General features: G+C 39.6%; 1 protein-coding gene across 1 annotated transcript in view; it reads right to left on the reverse strand.

Annotated features, from left to right (window-relative positions):
• Positions 1–10,638: 10,638 nt before the first annotated feature.
• Positions 10,639–23,894, reverse strand: part of Ptgfr (prostaglandin F receptor) — a 40,002-nt gene continuing 26,746 nt past the window's right edge. Inside the window, exon 2 of the mRNA XM_059265050.1 lies at positions 10,639–12,771. Coding sequence (XP_059121033.1) covers positions 12,469–12,771 — 303 coding nt within the window. The 3' untranslated portion in view covers positions 10,639–12,468. The remainder of the gene's footprint in view (positions 12,772–23,894) is intronic.

A 23,894-nucleotide genomic window follows, 5' to 3' on the forward strand; every position in this document is an offset into this window, starting at 1 on the left:
ATCTTTGACCACAGTGGCAGTTGGGGTTTCAGCATCTGAATTTATGGAAACTCAAGTGTTCAGTTCATGGCACTGCTGTTGATAGTACTTAACAATATTTTCTTTAAGTTTTAAAGTGAGTTTCCCAGAGCTTCTCTAGAAACAAACCAGTTAGGTGAGTAGTATGCCAAATAATTTCAGCTAAAATCTCAGGTTTATAGATTATGGTGCAGTAACTATATATAAATATAAATATATATATATATATATATATATATATTATATATAAATATATAATTCTGTCATAGCTAAGTAAGTTAAAGTAAAATGAAGAGCTCAAGTTTCTAGGGTTGTCTAGTGCACAGAGCTACACCAATACATAGCGATTTCAGGCATGTAACAATCAACACAGCTTTTTGATATCCACAAAAATATAAAGATGAAAAACATAAACTCACTGAAAAGTCCTTTAGGTTCATTCATAAATTACAGAGTACCTTGATATTTTATTATTCATATATTTTATATGTATTAAATATGCATTTTATTCTAAACATCTTGAGTTTTCTCAGACTTAACATCATATGAAGTATTAAAAGAGCATAACTTTTCATGTTTTCATTGTAGAGCTTTCAGACATTTAATATTTTCTCTCCAGGCCACAAGCTGGTCCTTTGTGGTGAGCTTTTATTTAATGAGGAGAAACATGGTGTTTATTAATAGTTCTCACTTTTTATAGGAGGCTCTGCCTCTATGACTTCATGTGGTCCCTTAAAACTCCCTAGATTCTATTCATGAAATGTTATTACAAGACTTTGTGTGATTTTTTTTTTTTGAAAAGCTGGCTTCCTGTGCCTCACAGAGAGCAGTATATGATTTTGCTACAATTTTGTGCAAAAAGGGTAAGGAGACCAGGCGGGCACAAGGACTATTACATATAAAGTGATCATTAAATGTGGTAGCACTGAAGAGGAACTCAGAAAAATCATTCTAAAATCTTACAAAACCAAGTAGAAACAAAGAAAGGAAAAGAAAAGAGGGTAAGGCCTCCCTTGGGGACTCAGGAATGGATGGGGGGTGGGATTGGGGGAGGTTGGGGGGCCGGAGAAAGGGAGGGAGGGGGAACTGGGATTGGTATGTAAAATGAAAAAAAATACTTTTTTTTTTTTTTTTTTTTTTTGGTTTTTCGAGACAGGGTTTCTCTGCGTAGCTTTGCGCCTCTCCTGGAACTCACTTGGTAGCCCAGGCTGGCCTCGAACTCACAGAGATCCGCCTGGCTCTGCCTCCCAAGTGCTGGGATTAAAGGCGTGCGCCACCACCGCCTGGCGAAAAAAATACTTTCTTTAAAAATGAATAAATAAATAAAGAGGGGTGGAGAGAGGACTCAGTGGTTAACAGCACTGGCTGCTCTCCAGCAGAGAGGGTTCAGTTTCCAGCACCTATATAGGAGCTCCCCACCACCTTAACTCCACTCTGAGGAAATCCAACACCCTCTTCTGTCCTCTGTTGGCACCGGGTCCTCATGTGGTACACAGACATACAAGCAGGCAAAACACTCATACACATTAAAAAGTATTCTAAAATATATTTTGCATAAATCTTCCCATGAATTAATAAATAGGAACAGCACAAAGACATCAAAACTAATTTTATAAATGGATTAGCCATATGAAGTCATATGGGTTTATCTTTTATAAATCCATTATACATTCACATATAATGTACAACCTTCATAGTTAGGGTTTCTTTTTTTGTTAAATTCATGTATTTATTTTGCATCCAGGCTGCAGCCTCCTTGCTCCCATCTGCCCCTCCCAGCTGCAATCCCTTTCTCTTCCATCTCCATCCAGGAAAGGACAGGTCTCCTGTGAGTATCCATAAAACATGGCACATCAAGTTGCACTAAGACTAAGCACCTCCTCATGTATTAAGACTGAACACGGAGACCCAGAATGAGAAGTAGGGTCCCAAAAGCCAGTAAAGTAATCTGAGTCATCCCCTGTTCCCACTGCTAGGAGTCCCATTAGAGGACCAAGCTACACAACTGTAATTTATGTGCAGAGTGCCTAGGTCAGTCTTGTGCAGGCTCCCTGGTTGTCAGTTCAGTCTCTTCAAGCCCCTATGAGCCCAAGTTAGTTGACTGTGTGAGCCTTCCCATGGTGTCCTTGACCCCTCCGGCTCCTACATGCCTTTCTCCTCCTCCTGTGCAGGATTCCAGAACTCTGCCTAACGTTTATGGGTCTGCACCTGCTTCCATCAGTGGAGGGATGAAGCCTCTCTGATGACAATCGGGCCAGGCACCATCTGGTCACAGCAGATGGCCAGTTCAGGCTACCTATCCTCTAAGTGTCTAAGCTGGGGTCCCCCTCGGTAGACTCCGGTGGATTTCCCTGCACCAGGTTTGCGCCTGACCCCAAATGCCCCCCAACAGTCCCGCTGAGCACTCTCGCCATCTGTTCCCCCACGACCTTATTGCTCATGTTCCCATGCCCACCTGCCCTCAGTCCACTCACAAAAATCTCTTCTATTTCCCCTTCCCAAGGAGATTTGGGTGTCCCCCCCCATGGACTCTCCTTGTTACCAAGTCACTCTGGGTCTACAGATTGTGGCAAAGGTATCCCTTATTTTACAGCTAATATCCTTGTTTTTTACATATATTTTTTAATTATTGTATAAGAACCATTTATTTCCTCTCTGCTCCTCCCCCACTGGTTTATTTATGCAATCACTGGTATCAGTGTGCATATTGTACATCGTGTACATTGTAGTATAATGTGCACATTGAAACCAATGACTGCATAAATAACCCAGTAGGGAGAGTGGATAAATATATGCATATTACATATGTAATATATACAATAATTTGGGTTATAATCCATTTTTACAAGTTATTTATTCTTCAAATTGGATCCCAGCTTTGGTTGTTGTGCTTTTATGTTGGTGCCTTTGTCTCTTGAACACATTCCCAGCCTTTGTGGGTTTTTTTTTTCACTTATTATCAGATATTACAGGCTTCTTGTGTTTTCCTGACCTGATCCAACCATTATTGCAAGTAGCACATGGCTAGTTTCACTCCAATATGACACAGATAAACCAATATTTAGGCACTAAGAATCTGTCATAATTAAAAACCAGCCAGTAATATTTGCTCACAGACTTAAACAAGAGTAGGACATCAAGGACCATTTAACCTAAACAATGAAAGCAGCAAATGCACCATTGATTAAAAGAAATGCCAGTGGTTGGCAGATCTGAGGGAGATGGGGAAACTGGACTTAAATTTGGAGTATTATTAAAATACAAGATGTTCTCCAGGGAAAGTTGAGTAGGCGATTGCTTCTGATGGAGGTGCTGTCTGTCCTTGAAAAAACAATTAATGTAGAGAAAGTGAAGAACTGCTTAATATTGTATGAATGAATTCCATTATTGCTGTCTACCTATTTTCTCAGAAGTTACACAATTCGCGGGGCCTCTCCCCTAGCTTTTAAAAGCAGTGAGCAGCTTCAGGGGAACAAGACTCTCCAGATGCTGAGCTGCCCAGTGGGTCTCCCAAGGATAGAGCTTTCTCAAGTCATCACCCATGCTGGTGAGTTTTGCTAGCACAAATGCCTCTGAATGACATGTGTTCCTGTAAGTAACCTCTCACCCATGCTACAGTGAATAATCCCAATCATTTATCTGCTCATGATAGAGTAATTTCTTTTATCTATTTTCAGTGCCCTATCTGTGATTAATAGGTGTTCATTTACATAATCGGGGGAAGGGCATATAACAATTATAAAAAAGAGAAACTCCAATGGGACTATGTTGCAACACTGAAATTAATTACCTTTAGGAACATAGTTCAATGATAGAGTCCTTGCCTAACACATGTAAGGCCCTGAGTTTAATTCCCAGCACACACACACATATACATACACACTATGGAATTCAACTGTATAAAGATTTATAAATAGATATGTTCTACAACAGAACTCTATAAACATGTCCGTGAGCATTGGAAAAATCTGCACAATAAGCAGAATAGAAATCTCAGAATAAACCCAAGCATCAGTGAATTCAAGAATATCAGGAAACAAAGCAGGGAAAGGAAGGTTATATCAATAATATTGAGAAACTGTATATACATATAACTAAACAATAAAATTGTACCCCTATGTAACATCATACACAAAAGTCAACCCAGAATATGTTAAAAACCTGAAAGTAAAACCTAAAACTGGAAAGCTTCTAAAAGAAAAGAGGGGAGAATGGGGTTCGTTGACATTGGCTTCCTCAGTAGTTCTGTTTGATTGGTTGGTTGGTTGGTTGGTTGGTTTGGGGTTGAGGGCATTGTTTTTGTCTTTGGCAGGGGGTACATACCAAAAGCTGGGCAAAAAAAGCAAAAATAAGTGAGTGAGGCCACCAAAATAAAAAGTTTCAGTACAGAAAAGGAAATCTTTAACAAAATGAAAAGGCAAAAAATACTGTGAAGCATTTCTCTGGAAGAGCTTTTAAGAAAGGCAAAGGACCAGCACAGAGATCCCCAATATATAGAGAGCCACGAGGTACACAGGAAGCTTTCCACACCAGTAACCATCAGGAAAATGTAAATCAAAACACAAGGAGGTGCCACTGCAGACATGTGTGGATGGCAGTTATCAAAATGACAACAGATGCGTACTGACAGGGCTATAAGGAGAGTGAACCCTGGGATAAGTTGATGGGCCAGTATGGAACCCAGTAAAGAAGCTTCTCAAATGATTAGAACTACCATAAGACTCCAGAAAGCCTCCTCAAGCTATGCACCTAAAGGGTCAGAACTTCAGAAAGATACACACACCAGCGTGTCCACCACAACACTGTTCACCATAGTCAAGACATATAAATATCTTACCATCAATTCACAGAATGATAGGCAAGGAAGTTGTGCTCTGTGCATGAGCATTATAAGCATAGCTGACATTCAACTCTTAAAATTACATAAACGGCTGTTTGCATTTATTAACCAAAAATACTTTGAACCAAATGAAATTTAGCATTGTTAAATTTGATATTAGCCATTTATGAAATGCTTAACATTCACAAGATTAATTGAATCAAAAGTCCATTAACAAAGAATTAATAAGTTTTCTTGTCCTGGATAAATTAACCTCTGAATTAGATAACATGATAAGCATGTAAGTTATCCCTAAAATTACTATTGTATATCAACACTATTCACAAAAGTTACTCTTGCTTCTAATGGTATGAAATTATCTTAAAGTAAAAATGTTGTTGTTTTATATTTGCCTTTAAGATCTTAAGATTTTTAGGCTATTTTATGACACGAAATAGTTTTTTAGATATTATTTAATGAAGAGCTCAACATACACAGGTTTGTACATGATCTTTCTAGTCACAAACCCTAAAAACATATGTTTTATATATTTTTCCATAATATTTTTTATTCTCAAGTGGCTAATAAAAAGAATGTATAAATATCCTCTGAAGAATATAGTTACTATAAAAATGGGGTTTCTTTCTGTTTTTTGTGTATGCCTGGCATATGAAGTATATATAATATTCTTTGCACAGTAACTTCTATGTCAAGATTTTGAACTTAACAGATTTGTTTAATTCCCACATAATCATTCCTTATTGTTCACAAGGGATACCAAAATCTTCAGGTGTTCAACAGTCATATATAAAATGAAATGATTTTCATACCAAGGAATAGATATACACATCTTTCTTTAAATCACTTCTGGATTATTTTATGTCCTTATAGAATTTTATTGCTTGAGAAATAGTATCAATAGAAAGATGCTTACACAATGATCAACACATAGGCAATGTTTTATAAGGATGTTTAAGATCTCTGGCTGGTCGAATACTCAGCTGTGAAGTTTGTGGGTAAGGAACCTACTTTTTTGTAACACTAATTAACTGGAATCCTCATTAATGGTTCTAATATTGAGCCTTATAAGGTAGGCAGTTTTATGACACTTTAGTTAAACTGTGATGTTTAAGTTTCTTTTCACAGCTTTAGTGTGCAGCCTGGGTTCTAGAAAACTGTAATTTAGATAAATAGTTTCTATTTCATCTAGGTTAAAGTGATATAATGTTACAATGGCAAAACTGTTTCACTATCAAGATAAAATTAGAAAATTGATAAGCATGTAAATCTAAAATTCCAGGCAGAAAAGTTTGATTTTCACAACTTCATGAAGCCTGTGGGAAATTCACTTCACCTTAGCACAGAAGCAAAGAAGCGGTAAACACCCTTGACCATAATGAAAGAGGCTGGAATCCCATAGAAGAAGGGATGCTTTACACCATCATTGCGACATGGTATTGTCATCTGCAAAGTTCATGATCAAAACTTCCACAGTGGAGTTGTAAATTCCCCTCAGGAGGATGCTTTAAAACACTTCTAAAATGCAGTGACCAAAGGTAAATTCCCCTCAGGAGGAGGAGAAACATCCCTAGTGGAGCGGAGTCTTGCAAAAGGGTATCTGGGCGTCTGAGTCTACAGATTCTGTGTGTGTGTGTGTGTGTGTGTGTGTGTGTGTGTGTGTGTGTGTGTGTGTGAGAGAGAGAGAGAGAGAGAGAGACAGACAGAGACAGAGACAGAGAGACAGAGAGACAGACAGAGAGAGAGACAGAGACAGAGACAGAGAGACAGAGACAGAGAGAGAGACAGAGAGAGACAAAGAGACAGAGTCAAGAGTCTACAGATCCCATGTTTGTGTGTGTGTGTGTGAGAAAGAGAATCTATAGGTTGTGTGTGTGTGTGTGTGTGTGAGAGAGAGAGAGAGAGAGAGAGAGAGAGACTGTAGACTCCTTGTGTGTGTGTATGTGTGTGAGAGAGAGTCGAGAGTCTATAGATTCCATGTTTGTGTGTGTGAGAGAGAAAGAGAGTCTATAGATTTTTTTTGTGTGTGTGTGTGTGTGTTGGATTGGTTTTGTTGTTTGTTTATATTATTTTGTTTATTAGTTGGGCTCTTTTTGTTTTTTTTTCTCTCCTTCAGAATACCATTTAGATTTATATTAAAATTTTAATAAATAGCCAGGTGGAGGTGGTGCTTGCCTTTAATATCTCAGAAGGCAGAGGCAGGTGGATCTCTGAATTTAAGGCCAGTCTGGTCTACAGAGTGAGTTCCAGGACAGCCAGAGCTACACAAAGAAACCTTGTTTCTAAAAAACAAACAAAAACTTTAATAAATAAATGCCTTTAGGTTGAGACTTGATTGTCAATGTATTTTTATTTTGTTTTCATCCACTTAGTCTCAACTGCCATCCTAATCCCATTGAATAGAATCCATTTTAATAATTATTTGCCGTAGAATGAAAGTATTAACCTCTCTCTCATCTTATTTGGAAATAAATACTCAGAACTCATGTAGAAAGCCAACAACCGACTAAAGTTATTTTTTTTTTACTACAGTGGGAAGTGATTTTAAAACCAACTGGACTCAAACAAGAGTGGAAAATACCAAGATCAAAGAAGGATAGAAATATTGTAAACATTGGAATTGTAGGGAGGAAAACATAAAACCAATCCAAATGGCCTCAAATTCTTTCAAGAAGGAAGGAGGAGTGGGAGACACAAAAAGGAAAGAAAAGTTTAGCTACAAATCAAACTCCAAACAGTATTCTAAGAGGCGAGTGTAGAAGTTTTGTCTGTTTAAGAACAATTCTTCTGAAACTAGTAGGAGACTAGAGACCAGTTAAACCTTGCTTCTCTGTCTGCTTGGGTTGTTTTTACACAACTTTTTGTCTGTGTTTCTGCAAACATTTTTTTCTAATCAATTTGCTTGGGGCTGGGGAGAAAACTCAGGCTAGGTATGAAATGACTAGTATGAAAATAGTGACGAAATTTTGCATTTTTACAAAGCTTCTTTGTTCTTTGTGCATTTCATGCCACAACATGTGGCTGATTAGCCACATACTGTAGAAACAGGAGTTTCCCAAAGTGTGTTCTTCCGACTAATATTGTCTGATATCCTCATCTGAAATTCCATTACAAAATACATTCCCCTCCTACAACCCCAGACTTACCAAATCAGTCAATGCAGCAGGTCACAGCAATTTGATTTGAGAAACCATCTATCTCCAAGGGATGCACACCAGTATTAAGACTCGGTCCCTGTGTGTCAGTCACTGTACTACATCTCAATGTCTGTGCTGCTGCTACAATCTGAATTATGACTTCTCTATTGTCAAATATTGTGATTATTTTTGTTAGTAAGATCTTTCTTTGGTAACTAAGGTAAAAAAGATAACTAGAATGAATCCTATTCAAGCTTGGATGCTGCTGTCCTAAGGAAAGACAGAAGCATAGAAACTCACAGATGGTTGATGACAACAGGAAAAGGCACATCTACAAGACAGGGAGACATACCCTAACCATACACTGGTCCTTCTCGCTTCCACAAATGTCAGGAAAAGTCCAGCTAATGTCACTGTCTCAGTCTGTCCTGCTTTGCTACAATAGGTCCAGCAAGCTAATACCTTCCTGTCTCACCCTACATCATATGACATAAGAACAACATATAATGGTAGCTAATTCATGTTTGAGTTCTCAGAAGTGAGTCCAATGACCAGATTGCTTACTAGACAGGAGCCACAGGCAAGGTACAAACCTTTGTGAGGATTATGTCACTGACATTTGAAGCTGTTTGATATGATGGACATCTGTAGACTGACTGTATCTACCCCACCAGTTTAGAATCAATGAAATCTGAATTTTGATGTGCCTAGGGGAAGTGAGGCTCAGGAAAAGAACCACAAATGGCACAGAAGAATGGGCAGGGAAGGAGGAACCAAAACATAAAAAGCAAATTGAAGCACTTAACCCTACAAGAAATATAAATAAAAATTCCCCCTCAAGAGTCCCACATCTGTATGACTTCCTAAAGCTAACCTCTAGTGATAACTATTAGTCCATGCTTGTCATAAAATCATTTGAAGTTTCAAGCTAGCCAAAGCTTTTAAACAGCATGCAGTGCAAGTAAGAGTCAGTATTAATGCAAGTAAGAGTATATTATTATATACATATATTATCATTTACTCTTTTACTGCAAGTATGAAGAGCACAAAATATATTTGTTCACATAACAAAAGGACCACTCTTTTTCTCTCCAATTGAAATGTGTCAGTAATGAGTTGAAATCCAACATTATTTACCAAGTGGTAAATTCTTCTTACAACCAGGTGAAGAATTCAGAAAATGTACAATCCCAGTTTTTATATTCTGATCCTAGAAAGCAGTTCATTTGTAGTGAAGCAGGTAACATACCGTTTCCACAAAATCTTATTCTATATATTTAGTAAGTACTCTTATTTAGGCCCTAACCTCACCTTAAGCACATAGCAGAATTGCCTTTTAAGACTGAAAGTGAGAAAATACAACTATTTGTTACATAACAGATATCCATTTATGTGCAAGTTGGCATCTAGGAATTTAGTACTTCAGAGACAATTAAAAGCAATATCCTGTCTTTAGGATATCTCTATAACCCCATTAAACCCACCAGCAAGTATCATGTTTTTAGTTGTACCCACAGCTAATTACAATTCAGTATGCTCTCTTGAAAAAGTGATATGTATTTTATCTCATATTCATTAAAAAATTACAAAGACTCCAAAAAGGTCAGAAATGTTCAGTGTTTGTTTATCTATAAGAATGTAATTCTCCAGAAATCCAATGTTTGGATAGTACGTGAAGTTGTGTCCAACAGTTGGCCTCATGAAACAGACTACAAATGTCAAAACAGAGCTTAAACTCTCACATTGTGAGCTTGTTGGAACTATTTCTACTATTTATTATAATGAATAAGAACAAATACACTTTTACTCACACTGATAACTCAGGAAGTTATCAGTGAATGTTCCCCTCCATTGCTCATTACACAATAAACTGTGATATAACTAAGCTCCATAAAACAGCTACAATAATAAACAGAATTTTGGAGTCAGGTATATACATTAAACTTTTTTCAACTTTTTATGTTTATGCTGTGGGTTTGGCCTCATCTTAAGATCAGTTAAATTGTGTGTGCTCAGATAGTATGTATAAATCTTCCAGAATATGCACAGAATAACTCCTTTGTCACTTCCCAGAACCTTTTCTCCCCCACATGATGATGTCACAAGATGGTGTCGTGGTAAACGCGCATGGCCAGGTGACATCATAGCAACAGAGGATCAATTTTGTCTGTATTAGAGGCTCACAGAGAAGGGACCTGGGGCCTCGGAGCAGGTTCCTTCTCAGGGCCTTTCCTCGGCTGAAATACAAAGGTACATTGCAGAGTTTTAACAACTATAATGAAGAAAAATGGAGATTTGCTTCTTCATGCCTCAGTTTATAGGATCCCAATACCTTATCTCTGTAGGAAATAAATACCAGCTCTCAAAATAAGTGAACCATCTACAAGTTTTTCCAAGCTTTAAGTGCTCTTGAAATTAAACATGATAACATTTATGTAATGTAACAGCAATCACAAATTGTAATGGCTTTATACAATCATATGCATTATACATACACATGTACTTATAATACATAGACACAAATTCATATGCACATGCATGTACACATGGACACACACACACACACATATATATATATATATATATATATATATATATATATATATATATATATATATATATATATGTAGTTGTCAGCATAAATTTAATTTGGGCACAACCTTTAAAACTCCATGCTCAGTTTACACCAGGATATTGCTGTCTATTATCTGACATAGTCTCTGCATAAGAATCAATTGTGTAGTTGATCTCTTATTGTCTTTAAGTTGATATTGTCATATAATAGTATGTATTCCTTTTAAATTCACTACAAATAATTTCCTTTAAGTCTTCAACAAGGCTATTTGCTAAGTTTATTTTAATTTACTCATGAGAATTTACCAAAATCAGTAATCACAACTAATGTAAACTCCCAACCAAAAGGAGAAGTTAATACAGGCATTAATTTAATTTGATTGAATTCTCAGGATTCCTAGAATCTGAAATCATTTTTACAGATAAAAACATTTTTTAGAGGCTGGAGGAAGAGCTCAGCATTTAAGAGCGCAGGCTGTTCATCCAGAAGACCTGGGTTCAATTCTCAGCACCTGCATGGTAGCTTACAACCATCTGTCACTCCAGTCCCACGGGATCTGGTCTCAGTAGGTGCCAGAAAGATACATAATGCACAGAAATGCATTCAGGCAAAACACCCACACACATTGCAAAGGAAAAAAAAGTAATATTTTTAAAATCAGACAAACCTGATGAAAGCAAGGACTTTTTTAAATATAAAAATGCATTTTTTTATGAACCATAACCACTAACCCTAGTCACTGATGGACCTACAATGCTTGTAATGATTACTCAAATTGAAAATCTTTGTGTTAAATTATACAAACAAGCAAAGGAGAAGTGTGGATTATGATTGGGAAACTTGGGGACAGAGTCTTGTTCCTTGGTCTCTGATTAACCCTAAGTCCCCAATTATGTCCCCAACTCCTGGCTAATTTTAGATCTTTCCCTCGATGCTGGTAACACGGGCTTTGAAAATGTGGTCCAACAGATTTAGTGAAGCTGCTGTCAACAGAACTCCCTTAGGCTGTGTCTATAAAGCAGAAACACACTAGCTGCAGATAGACTTTGAATGTTTGATTGTTTTTCTTTTATTTTCTGACAGAAATGACAGCTTAGGTAAAGCAATATTTGCCATGTTCTTGGCATATATCCCTGGGATTTAGATGGTTTGCACAGTCCATGATAGGGTTTAGTGCATATGCTAACAGGAGCTGAATCTGTGCTAAGACAAAGCCTGTGTTTCTCTACAATTTTCAGAGGAAAGGGAGATCACTTAAACACTGAAAATCTATTACTTTATAGAAAAAACTTCAAACAATAATTGACTTTCATAACAACAAATGCGAGCAAGTACATGTGTCAGTTGTGACAAGAACGGCCATGCTCATCAGCCTCACAAGGTCAGGCTGACCCAGCATATGCAGTGGACATCACTAGCCACTGTGAATCCCCAATATCATGGTCATGCAGACATTGATTGAGGATATGTAGACTGGTAAACAGACAAGAACCCCACACACAAACAGGTTCAGAGTCTTGTGTTACTCTGAGTCTTGTCTATAAGTCAACGAAATGGCCATGTGCAGGTAGCATTAAGGTGTCTTGAGCAAACAGGTCAAGTATTCACTGGCATTGGGCTTCAATGGATTCATTTATTCCAAAAACACAAGTCACACAGCTAAACTCAAAAGTTGTGTTCCACTGAACTCCACCACATTGAATCAGTTTACCTCCTGTTGACAACAACAAGTAAAAATGCACAACCACGCACCAGCCAGCATAACGAAATTCGGAAGCTTCATCTGTCCAGTGTACTCCCAAGCTACACACTGAGGTCCGAATGTTCCAGTTAGGCTATAAATCTGATCAGTTGAGATGTTTCCAAAACTTCCCCCCACTTTATTCTAGCCCCGCATTGACCTACAGTCCTGCTTCACTAGATGCTTGCTGACTCTCCTTCTCCGCAGCTGGTGACTCAGAAATAGCAGCAACCTTTAAGGAATTCTTGATGGAGCTGAGCTCCCAGATGTGCAGACTGATGATGTGCACTCCACAGCAGTGACTGGCAAGCTTATACAAGTTCTTAAGGACAGCCTTCCGGAGCAGAATATAGACCCAGGGGTCCAAGATCTGATTCCACGTTGCCATTCGGAGAGCAAAGAGTGTTGTTTCACAGGTCACTGGGGAATTGTTTCCATTTATTGCAATGTTGGCCATTGTTACCTAGAAAATAAACAAAATGGGGAAAGCTGTTGATCACAGGCATTTCTTCCATCCCATAGTTTTCAAGCAGACTACAAATGTGACATGACCTTTATACCACATACCACAAAGTGCTGCTATTTTTCAAAATACTGATGAATGGTGGCATAAATTGTGGATGCAGACCACAGAATCTTTTAATTCAAACTGACATGAAGACTACAAAAATGGCTGGGTGGTGGTGGCACATCCTTTAAGCCCAGCACTTGGAAGGCAGAGGCAGACAGATCTCTGTGAATTCAAGGCCAGCCTGGGCTACAGAGTGAGTTCCAGGAAAGATGCAAAGATACACAGAAAAACTCTGTCTCAAAAAACCAAAAAAAAAAAAAAAAAAAAAAAAAACAACCAAAAAAATAAAAGAAAGACTACAAAAATGATATTCCACTGTGTACAAACAGACTCATGTGGAAACAAACATTGATATCAGCAACTAGACTTATACTTCTGGGAATAAGAACTTTAAAGCAAATACACATTTGCTTATTGAATAGCAAATGAAAGTATATTTAAACAAATAAATTATACATAAGCTTTTAAGTGCTTTTAAACAATGAACTTTGCTGAACACTCTAATACTGGTATTCTAAAGATGGGGAGGGGTCATGATTTCATGGCCAGTCTGAGGTGCACAGGGAGACCCCGACTCAAAAAGAAAAAATAAAAGAACTTTAGAATTTCCCATTGGTAACTACAACGGTACCAACATTTTCACCTAATACCAACAACTTCACCTTCTTCATCTCCCACCTTTACTCAGCTAACGTTTCCAGAAGTCTGCATGGAGGTTTCCAAAGGCTTTGTAGAAATGGTCCCCATTTCAGCTGTGGCTTAGCCGTATCAATGTCTATTTTGGTGTCCTGTGTCCATTTCATGCATGTACTGTAAAGATCGTTTGTGGAACTGGCTCCATAAATGGTTGCTACTATGTATTAAAATAAGGCAAATCACCAAGCCTAGCTTTGGCCACCACATACAAAGTTCAAGTAAGAGAATGTTGAAAACATCCTATCTATGAAAATGAGTAATAAACAAATGAATAGAAAATAATTCAGAAAAATCATAACGATGTTTGGACCTTTGTGCCATCTGGATTAAGAGATAATAAATTTGAAAATCCCAAATGGAAAGAAAATCAAGACTGTTATAGGAAAGAAATGTCTTTATTTATATCAATGGCATCAGTGACTGAAGGGTGTGGCCCCTTCCCACAACCTTTGTTGTCCATACGGCACACTCCACGGTGGCTGCACCATGATGCACCCAACACTTGGCCCTTACAACCTCCCATCACAGGCATAAGCCCTATGTGAGGCCCCACTTGGCCCAGAGGTATAGCAGCCTCTTGAGTACCCGCTTGAACTGCTTGTGTTTTAAAATCCTCTGCTTTATTTTTCTGTCCATTAATCCCTACCCATCCTACAACTCCACCTAAGAATAGTGTCACCTCCAATTCATCATCTCCATTGAAATAAATTTGCAGCTGTGGTGGTTCTGGTCCCTATCCATCCCTACTTAGCCACTCACAACACATGACATTCCTGAACCGATCTATGCACCTTTGAGTGTCTTTTTATTTCTATTACCAAGTACAAAGTCAACGCTTAAAATATACTTCATAAATTCACTCGTGTACCTCATAACACAACTGATTATCAGAGAAACCTCTGCCCAGTCCTCACAAAGGTCCAATATTTTGAGCCATTGACAGTTTCTCAGTGTTTCTGTAGCAGCATAAGCTAATGGGGATTGCATGGTGGTTTGATATCTCTCAAAAGAGACAGAATCTTCAGCCCAAGCAGATCTTTTGGGAAACAGCTTCTTTTCCAGGAAAATAATGTATCAACCTGCAGACATAAATGTGCTGCAACTGTGAAATGAAAACTGTGTCATGCACAGAGAACCTGCATCAGATGCAGACTCTGTGGTACTGCTTCCTCTAATTATTCAATACAACTGAAGAAACGTACCTATATGAGCCTCACTTCTCACAGAAGTGGGGCCAAGGCTTGACCGGCAACTGAAATGAGATATTTTCACTTTGCTGTTTGTCTTCACTGATCAAATATCTATTTACCTCCTTTAGGTGAGGCGATGGGCTAGGCATTGAAGACACAGGGTGAATAAAGCAGACACTGTGAAATCTATCATCTGACTGAGAATTTTATCGTATTAGTTTGGGTTCAAGGACGAATGAGTAAATATTTATCTTGCCTTACAAATATAAAAACTGTGTACTTTCTATTAGTGAAGCTCAGCCAGACACAGCCCTGTAAATCCAGGAACAAACATTCTCCACGCAATTGCATCAAAGAGCCTGCCTTGCGTTGAAGACAAGCACATTTCAACTGCCTGTCACATGGCAGCCCCTTTCTGATTCTCCTCTCTCCTGGGACAGTAGTTTGATCACCAGGTGACTGTGAAAAGATGCTCAGTCATCTGCTGAAAGAGCCCATGTCCTCTCTCTAGAACACAAAGCCAGTGCCCAGCCATTCAGGACTCTCCTTTACCCAGTAACTTCAGCACAAAGAGCATCTGCTCCGGGGCCCAGATCACTAATTAGTGAGCCATCAAGAAAAATATAGGTAGAATATTTCTGGAAAAGAAAACACCAGTTAGGATGTTATTAATAATGGTACGTTACTGATAGTTCAGAGCAATCGGGGTGTCCAACAAAGGATAAATTGTGGTCATTTTGCGTAATGGAAATATACACAGGAATTGATGTTGGGATTCAGTGTTATCTTAAAGAAAGCAAGCCATCAAATGATTTTTATATGATCTCAATTCTGAAAACATGTTATTTTGTGCATACAATAGAAACTACAGAGGCATTTATCAATGTTTCATTGGTTAACACTGGATAACAGGGTTCTGATTCATTTTCCTTTGTTTTTGTGTAATTTACTAATTTTTTACTGGGAACACATTGTTTTATTAAGCAGTACCTCTACCAGCTCTGGTAGTTTATGTAAATAACTATCTTCCTAAAGAATAAGAACACATGTGATATTTATACATCTGTGTGTAAGTGGAACAGTATTGAAGGCATACAGAATTGCCTGGAAAGTGGAGCTCTGATACAACTGGCAAGATGTTGAAGATCTGGGGTCCAGAAGAAGACTGAGTGTCTGCAAGCTGGGCAGGTGAGTTCAATCTATAGTCATGTACTGTGCTCTCTGATGACAGGCACTTCACAAGCCTGGGAAGCATGCTCTGACTGGACCACCCAAACTTACATTCCAGAAAGCTGTGCACACTCTTATCAAACAGCCTGCCAACTAGTCCACAAGGTTTCTCAGCTACAGAACTATGGAAAGGTGCAGTGTGTGTGTGTGTGTGTGTGTGTGTGTGTGTGTGTGTGTGTATGTGTGTGTGTGTGTGTGTGTGAGAGAGAGAGAGAGAGAGAGAGAGAGAGAGAGAGAGAGATCTGTGTGTGTCTGTGTCTTTGTGTGAGTATCTCTGACTATGTGTGTCTGTGTGTATAAATATGCATGTGTTAGGCTACATATGTCTTGACAAAGAGTGGCATTGGGTGTCTTCTAAGATTGCTCTTCATTCCTCTTTGTCTTATATACTGAGCTCATGAATTCAGCTTGTCAAGCTAGCCAAATGGCTCTAGGGACACCCTGTCTTTGCCTCCCAAGTGCTGGGGTAAGAGGTGGGCCACCATGCCACCTGACATTTAGGGTGTTAAACTCCATTCCCCACATTTGTGCATCAAGCACTGTGCCCAATAAGCAATCATTCTCTTTTCAGTGACTGAAATTTTCAGTACAAAGTGTACAGTATGAAGTGTCTGGATTGTGTATGAAAATACTCTATTATTTACACTGATAATTTCTTAGATGCTCACAACAGTGTCAAAGAAATGTACGAGGAGAGTCCATATTCATTTCCAGGTTTCAATGAGCAAAATAAATTACATAGTGATTTTTGTTCCATTCAGGCTATACAATAAAATTATGTCAACTACTTAAGGCCATAATAATAGTGAATCTGCGACTTTAGTGACCAACAGCAGACCCCATGCCAGCTAAAGTTTTACTACGGAAGTTATTACAGCAATATGTACTCTGTGTCTGCATGTGTTGACCCGAGTCAGGACTCCAGTGACCATTTACAAGTAAGAGCAGCTGTACACTGGACGTGCTGACACATAATCCCAGCACTTGAAAAGCTGGGCAAGTTTGAGAGCAGCATGGGCTCCACAGTAAGTTTAAGCAGGCCTGAGCTCTGTGGGAAACCCTGTCTCAAAAACAGAAGAGCAAACTCAAGCAGCAGTGGCAAATTCAAGATGCGTGTTTATGCTTCTGTCTCTTTGAGCTTCCAAGAAACACACTTCTCTAGCAGTGGGTGGATGTCACTGTCGACTGTCCAGGCGTAATGCAAGATGACAATGATACTGAAGCAAAGCTTTAGGGAAATCCTGACAAGTGATTAATTCAGCTTCATCATCTGGCAAATCATCACACTAAAATATTGTCATCTGGAATGCACATTCTTTCATCTGACCAGTTCTTGGCTATGTTCCAGGACCTGGCTGATAGCAGGACAATTGGTTTTTGTTGGGTGAGTTGGGATGCATGTTGTCTCTAAGCGGAGAGACCAACGTGATGCAGTTATAATAGTGCATGCAGCACAGTAAAGACAAGGAAGTCGTACAAGGAGGGCTATTTATAAACACCATCATAAAAATACATATGTCTTTAGAAGTTTATAGTGCATTAGCACCTCAGTTGTTTGGGCTTAATTAATTTTCAAGGGCTGGAGATGTAGCGTTTAGTGGTTAGACATCTACAGAGCAAGCATGACAGCTGAGACAGACTGGAGCTCCATGAGAACAAAACAGCCCTGTTGTTTGAGCAGTTGTGAATTCAGCATCCTTCAGATGCAGAATCAATTTTCCCTGGCACCACATTTTTTAAGTGATTTAAGTGGATATATAATCAAATCATTCCCCAGAGATGTACCCTATTCTTAGACACCAAAAGCCTTAGTGTAATAGTCACAAAATCCCTTTCCATGTGAATGACATTTGTGAAAATTATGTAGAGTTCTCATCTAGTCATTGAAGCAGATTATGCAGGCTAGTTTTATGTCAACTTGATACAAGCTAGAGTCATCTGAGGGAAGGGGGCCTCAACTGAGAAATTTGCATCATAAGGTTTGGCTGTAGACAAGCCGGTAGGGAATTTTCTTACTGATTGATGGGGCGGGGTCTGCCCATTGTGGGTGGTGCCATCCCTGGGCAAGTGGTCCTGGGTTTATAGGAAAGCAGGCTGAGAAAGCCATGGGAAACAAGCCAATAAGCAGCACCCTTCCATGGCCTCTGTATCAGCTCCTGGCTCCAGGTTCCTATCCTCTGAATTCCTGCCCTGACTTCCTTCAGCGATGAACTGTTACATGGAAAAGGAAGTGAAATAAACCTTTTCCTTCCCATGTTGCTTTTGGTCATGGTGTTTTGTCACAGCAATAGAAACATAACTAAGACACAGATTTTCTCCATGCCTGACTTCACATTATAGTGTTTCTTGCTCTAAGCAAACCATTCTTTCTCCATCAGCTTTAGAGGAGGCTGGCCAGACCTACAAGGAATCACTTGGGTATGAGGAAGCACAACCCACCAGTTTTCAAGCTGTCATCATTCATAACTTTGTCACCCAAGGGTAATCTTTACATTTTATTATTGGGGGATTTATTAAGGCAAATCCACGTAGTTAAAAAGGAGGTTTATTTTGGGGTAACTTACAGCCAGTAAAGGGATTGGTTACAGGATCTGGGAGAGGTGAGGTGCAGTCCAGCTGGGTTCTCTGGAAAATTACACTCGGTCTATCATCCAGCATCCAGGATCACTAGGAACCAAGAAAGCTGGCACATCTGGATCTCAAGTCTTAAGGGCTCCCGTGTCAGCCCCGCCCCAGAGGCACTTCATAGGTAGGTGCAGCAGTTACCAGAAGCCTCACTACGGGTAGTAATTCCAGGTCAAAGCTGGAACAACTACCCACTACATTTTACACTTAAGCATGGCAGGCTGATCATGATGATTCAGTGATGACTCAGCTTCCCATCAAATAAGAGAGACTCTTCCCAGTACTTTATGGAGGGATTGTGTGGTGATATTTTATTTGTGCATCCTAATAAAGCTTATCTGGGGATCAGAGGAAAAAGCCAGCCACTATAATAAATATAGAGGTCAGACAATGGTAACACATGCCTTTAATCCTACCATTCGGGAGGCAGAGATTCATCCAGATCTCTGTGAGTTCAAGGCCACACTGGGAACAGAGCCAGGCATGGTGACACATGCCTTTAATCTCAGCACTAGTTAACCATAGAGGTTTGGAGGTTTGTACAGACAGACAGGAAGTGATAGAGCTGGGTGGAAAGAGGAAGTGATGTAGCTGGGCAGAGAGAGGAAGTAAGATGGCAGAGCACAGAAAGGCATATAGGCATAAGTATACAGGAAGCAGCTCTCTCTTGGGCTGAGGATTTTCTAGAGGTAAGAACTTGTGGTTTGGCTTGTTCTATTCATCTGATCTCTTAGTTTTCACCCCCACTATCTGGCTCTGGGTTGTTGTTTTTGTTAATAAGACTGTTTAGCAGTTCGTGTCATAGGACCACACTGGGGCGCTTAGTGTTAGAAAGTTAATGTTTACAAGCTATTTGGGAATTAAATGCATTTGAGGTGATTCAACTCTACAGATGGATCCTATTCTTGCAAACAAGATCATTAAAAAGGGAGTTGCATGGTACGCTCAACAACCTCAACACACCGAAGGTGGAGGCCAGGTTCTGCTGCATATTGAGTTCAAGGCCAGTCTCGGCTACATACTGAGACTCTGACTCAAGAAAGTAAAATAATTGTGACCAGGACCTGCAGGGGGAAAATTCTGACTCCTATGCAGTTCTAGAATAATAGACATAGGAACTAATATATATTATATGAATATATACACATATATTGTGTGCATTTAAAACTACAAGATGAAAATTACATACTCTGGCATGATAAATGTTTTTGTACATTTTTATATTTTGGTTTTTTGAGACAGGCTTTCTTTATGTAGCTTTAGAGCCTGTTCTAGAACTTGCTCTGTAGACCATGCTGTCTCAAACTGACAGAGCTCCACATGCCAGTGACTCCTGAGTGCTGAGTTTAAAGGCATGTGTCAGCACGGCCTGGTGATAGATATTTCTGAATATGAAGGGTTTTTTCCCTGACTAAATTATATATTTTTTATATCTCAATCATTTATATGCTTAAAACACTTAAATTAGTATTTTCAGGCCAACCTAGTCTACAGAGCTAGTTCCAGGACAGCTAGGGCTGTTACACAGAGAAACCTTGCCTCAAAAAAAAAAAAAAAAAAAAAAAAAAAAAAAAAAAAAAAAAAAAGATTTTGCATTTAATGGGTGATTCTGAGATAGGAATGTACTCAACAGGGTGTGCTCAACAGGAGGGAAAAGAACAAAGGGGGGTGTGTGAGTGTGTGTGAGTGTACAAGTGCACACATGTGGGAAGCCAGAGAACAACCTCCAGTATCCTCCCTCAAGAACAATCCACCATGTTTTTTGAAACTAGGTCTTCTATCACTGGCATGAGGATTGACAAGTAGGTAGGCTAGCTGCCCAGGGAGCCCTGGGATCCATGTCTCTCTGCCTCCCCAGGGCTAGGATCACAAACACATACCAACTCAGGCCCCAGACTTGCAAGGCAAGCGTTTTCCTCCCTGAGCTGCCTCGCCAGCTTTTCACATCTTCTCAGACACAGTCTCATGTAATCCATGCTGGCATCACACTTACTGTGTAGCCCCAAAAAGACACTCATCCTCCTGTCTCCCGAGTGCTGGGATCGCATGTGGGTGATATTTCTCATGTCTAGCTCTAACCAGTGAAAAATGTGGACATCCCTGAAGTACAGCACAGTACTGATAAGCAAAGACATTTAAATACTCTTTGTATATGTGTTGTAATTTGTTCATGGAGGACTGACCAATTACCTCACAGGACATTTCTTTCTCTGTCAAAGATTGTCAAAGAGAAAAGGAAAGGAGAGAGGAGGAAATGCTGTAGTGACATCAAATCCTTGATACAGTTACATCCTCCCGTTGCTATAGTGACTCCTCCTTTACTATAGTGACTCCTCCTTTACTATAGTGACACTCCTTTACTATAGTGACTCCTCATTTACTATAGTGACACTCCTTTACTATAGTGACACTCCTTTACTATAGTGACTCCTCCTTTACTATAGTGATTCCTCCTTTACTATAGTGACACTCCTTTACTATAGTGACTCCTCCTTTACTATAGTGACTCCTCCTTTACTATAGTGACTCCTCCTTTACTATAATGACTCCTCCCTTTACTATAGTGATTCCTCCTTTACTATAGTGACATTCCTTTACTATAGTGATTCCTCCTTTACTATAGTGATTCCTCCTTTACTATAGTGACACTCCTTTACTATAGTGACTCCTCCTTTACTATAGTGACTCCTCCTTTACAATAGTGACTCCTCCTTTACTATAGTGACTCCTCCTTTACTATAGTGACTCCTCCTTTACTATAGTGATTCCTCCTTTACTATAGTGACTCCTCCTTTACTATAGTGATTCCTCCTTTACTATAGCAACACTCCTTTACTATAGTGACTCCTCCCTTTACTATAGTGACAAACCTCTCTTTATTCTGGTGACCATCTTCCCTTGCACTGACACCCTCCCTTTGTAAGAATCCCAGATCAAAAAGCTGTCTGTTCATTTTGTATCTTTATACCAGCTGAGTAAACAATGTGTGCAATGTACAGTGATTTCTTCAGGAACAAGAAAATATATAGCTTAATTCATTTCATAACCAAAAACCGCTCAGAGGTCCTTGCTTCTGATGTGAGGCAAAACAATAACAAAAGCAAAACAGATGTTACCTTGCCCCAGTTATGCAGTTATGGTAGCTAGAAAGTGGTGAAAGTAAATGTGAAACCCAAGTCTACCTGACTGGTGGCATGCTACAGTTACTAACAAGATGATGAACCAGCAGCAATACATACATCAGCGGAGCACTTACTATGCTTCATGGTGCTTACTAGTATCTACTTAAACTTTAAATACTTGTTTCCAAGTATGAAAAAGTAGTGTTATTCCTATTTAAGATGTTGACACCAAGACAGCAAGAGGCTAACTTGTTCAAGGTTACCCAACTAAAATATGATAAAAAGATTAGAAAGATAGCTCGGTATTTAAGAGTACTTGTAGCCGGAAGGTTTCTCTGGTTCCAAGTTCCTCTGGGCCCTCCCAGCCCCATGGTCCTGCAGCCACTTATAAAATAATCACTCAGAGGCTTAATAATATTTACAAACTGTGGCCTATGGCAGAACTCTTGCTAACTAGCTCTTATATCTTAAATTAACCCATTTCTATTAATCTACATTTTGCACATGTTCCGTGGCTTACCAGTCTGCTGGCATGTTGCTCCTTGGGCGGCAGGCTGGCACCTCTCGCCTCTGCCTTTCTTCTTCCTCTCTCTCTCTTGGATTTCCTGTCTGGCTATAACCTGACTCACCATAGGCCAGAGCACCTTCTTTATTAACCAATCATAGTAACACATATTCACAGTATACAGGAAGACATCCCACAGCAGGTACTTGCTGCTCTTACAGCAGACATGAGTTTGGTTCCCAGTACCCACACTGAGTAGCTTGCACCTTTAACTCTAGCTCTGGGAGATCTGATGCATTCTTTTCATCTCAGTGGAAACATACACATGCACATACCCACACATGGACACAGACACACACATACACACAAATAAAAATAAAGTAAACCTTAATAAAACAAAATATGGAGGCGTTGGGATTTGGTGAGTGGGAACTGGCAGGTAAGGAGTCAAGAACCAGCCTCCCTGGCCTTGGTAGATCTCAGGTTTCAAACTTGAAATTTTGATTTCTGTCTACTTAGATGTCCAGTTGTCTTTCAGCTAACCTTCTACTGTCACTAATACCTTCTTAAAGCCAGAACTGATGCACATAGATAATTTGTTCTGAATCTCCTGTGCCCATAAAAGCAGACTTGACTGACAAGCCAGACAGGCTGAGCACCCCATAATCATCTGTGTCAGAACACAGATGTCAACCTGGAGAGGCCGGTTCATGTTTAAGAATACTTACTGTGCAGTCTTGGGGACTGGAGTTGCAGTCTCAGATAAACATCCCACAAATGTCTCTATCTCCAGCTCCAAGGGTCTGGTAGCCTCCTCTGGCCTCTTGTATATACACACATGCTGTGGATATCGCTATATGTAAATAAACTCTGATTGGCCAATAGCCAGACAGGAAGTATAGGCGGGACTAACAGAGAAGAGAATTGAGGGAACAGGAAGGGAAGAGAGAGTATGCCTGGAGCCCCCGCCAGGACAAGGAAGATGTAAGGTACCAGTAAGCCATGAGCCATGTGGCAAAGTAAAGATTAATAGAAATGGGCTAAATATAAGAGTAAGAGCTAGACAATGACAGGCCTGAGCTAATGGCCAAGCAGTTTAAATAATGTAAGAGTCTGTGTGTTTATTTTGTAAGTGGGCTCTGGGACTGGTGGGACTTGGTGGTGGGAGCTGGAGAGAAATTCTCCAGCTACAAATGGCGTCCAATGTGGTGGCAAGAGTTTCCACCTAAAAACTTAGAAAAAAGATTCTAAAACGGAGCTAAAAACAGCTTCCTAATTGTCTCTCTCAAATGAGCGGCAGCTGCTGGTTTGAGCTACTGGTGGGTTCCTAGCGTGCGCTCTCGACCTGCAGTATGGTGGGAATGAGGCCTCTGCAAGTAGCACATTAAGCTGTGTGGTGGATTTAGCCTTTGCTAGTACAAAACAAAAAAAGAGGTTTCTGGGCTACACGCTACTTTGGTAAAAGTGTAGACCCACTATTTCTGAGAGTTACGGCTCCCAGAGTTGGCGGAAAGCGGACCACCGCCATGTTGGGAAGCTGAAGTGGGCGGAGCCAGCAGCCACTGCGCCATTTCAGGCTTAGAAGGCTGCAGTTTAAAAGGAATAGGCTCAAGCTAATATAAAAAAATAAGCCATGTAAAGATGGCT

Source organism: Peromyscus eremicus, chromosome 6, assembly GCF_949786415.1.
Source record: "Peromyscus eremicus chromosome 6, PerEre_H2_v1, whole genome shotgun sequence".
In the NCBI taxonomy this organism is placed as follows: domain Eukaryota; kingdom Metazoa; phylum Chordata; class Mammalia; order Rodentia; family Cricetidae; genus Peromyscus; species Peromyscus eremicus.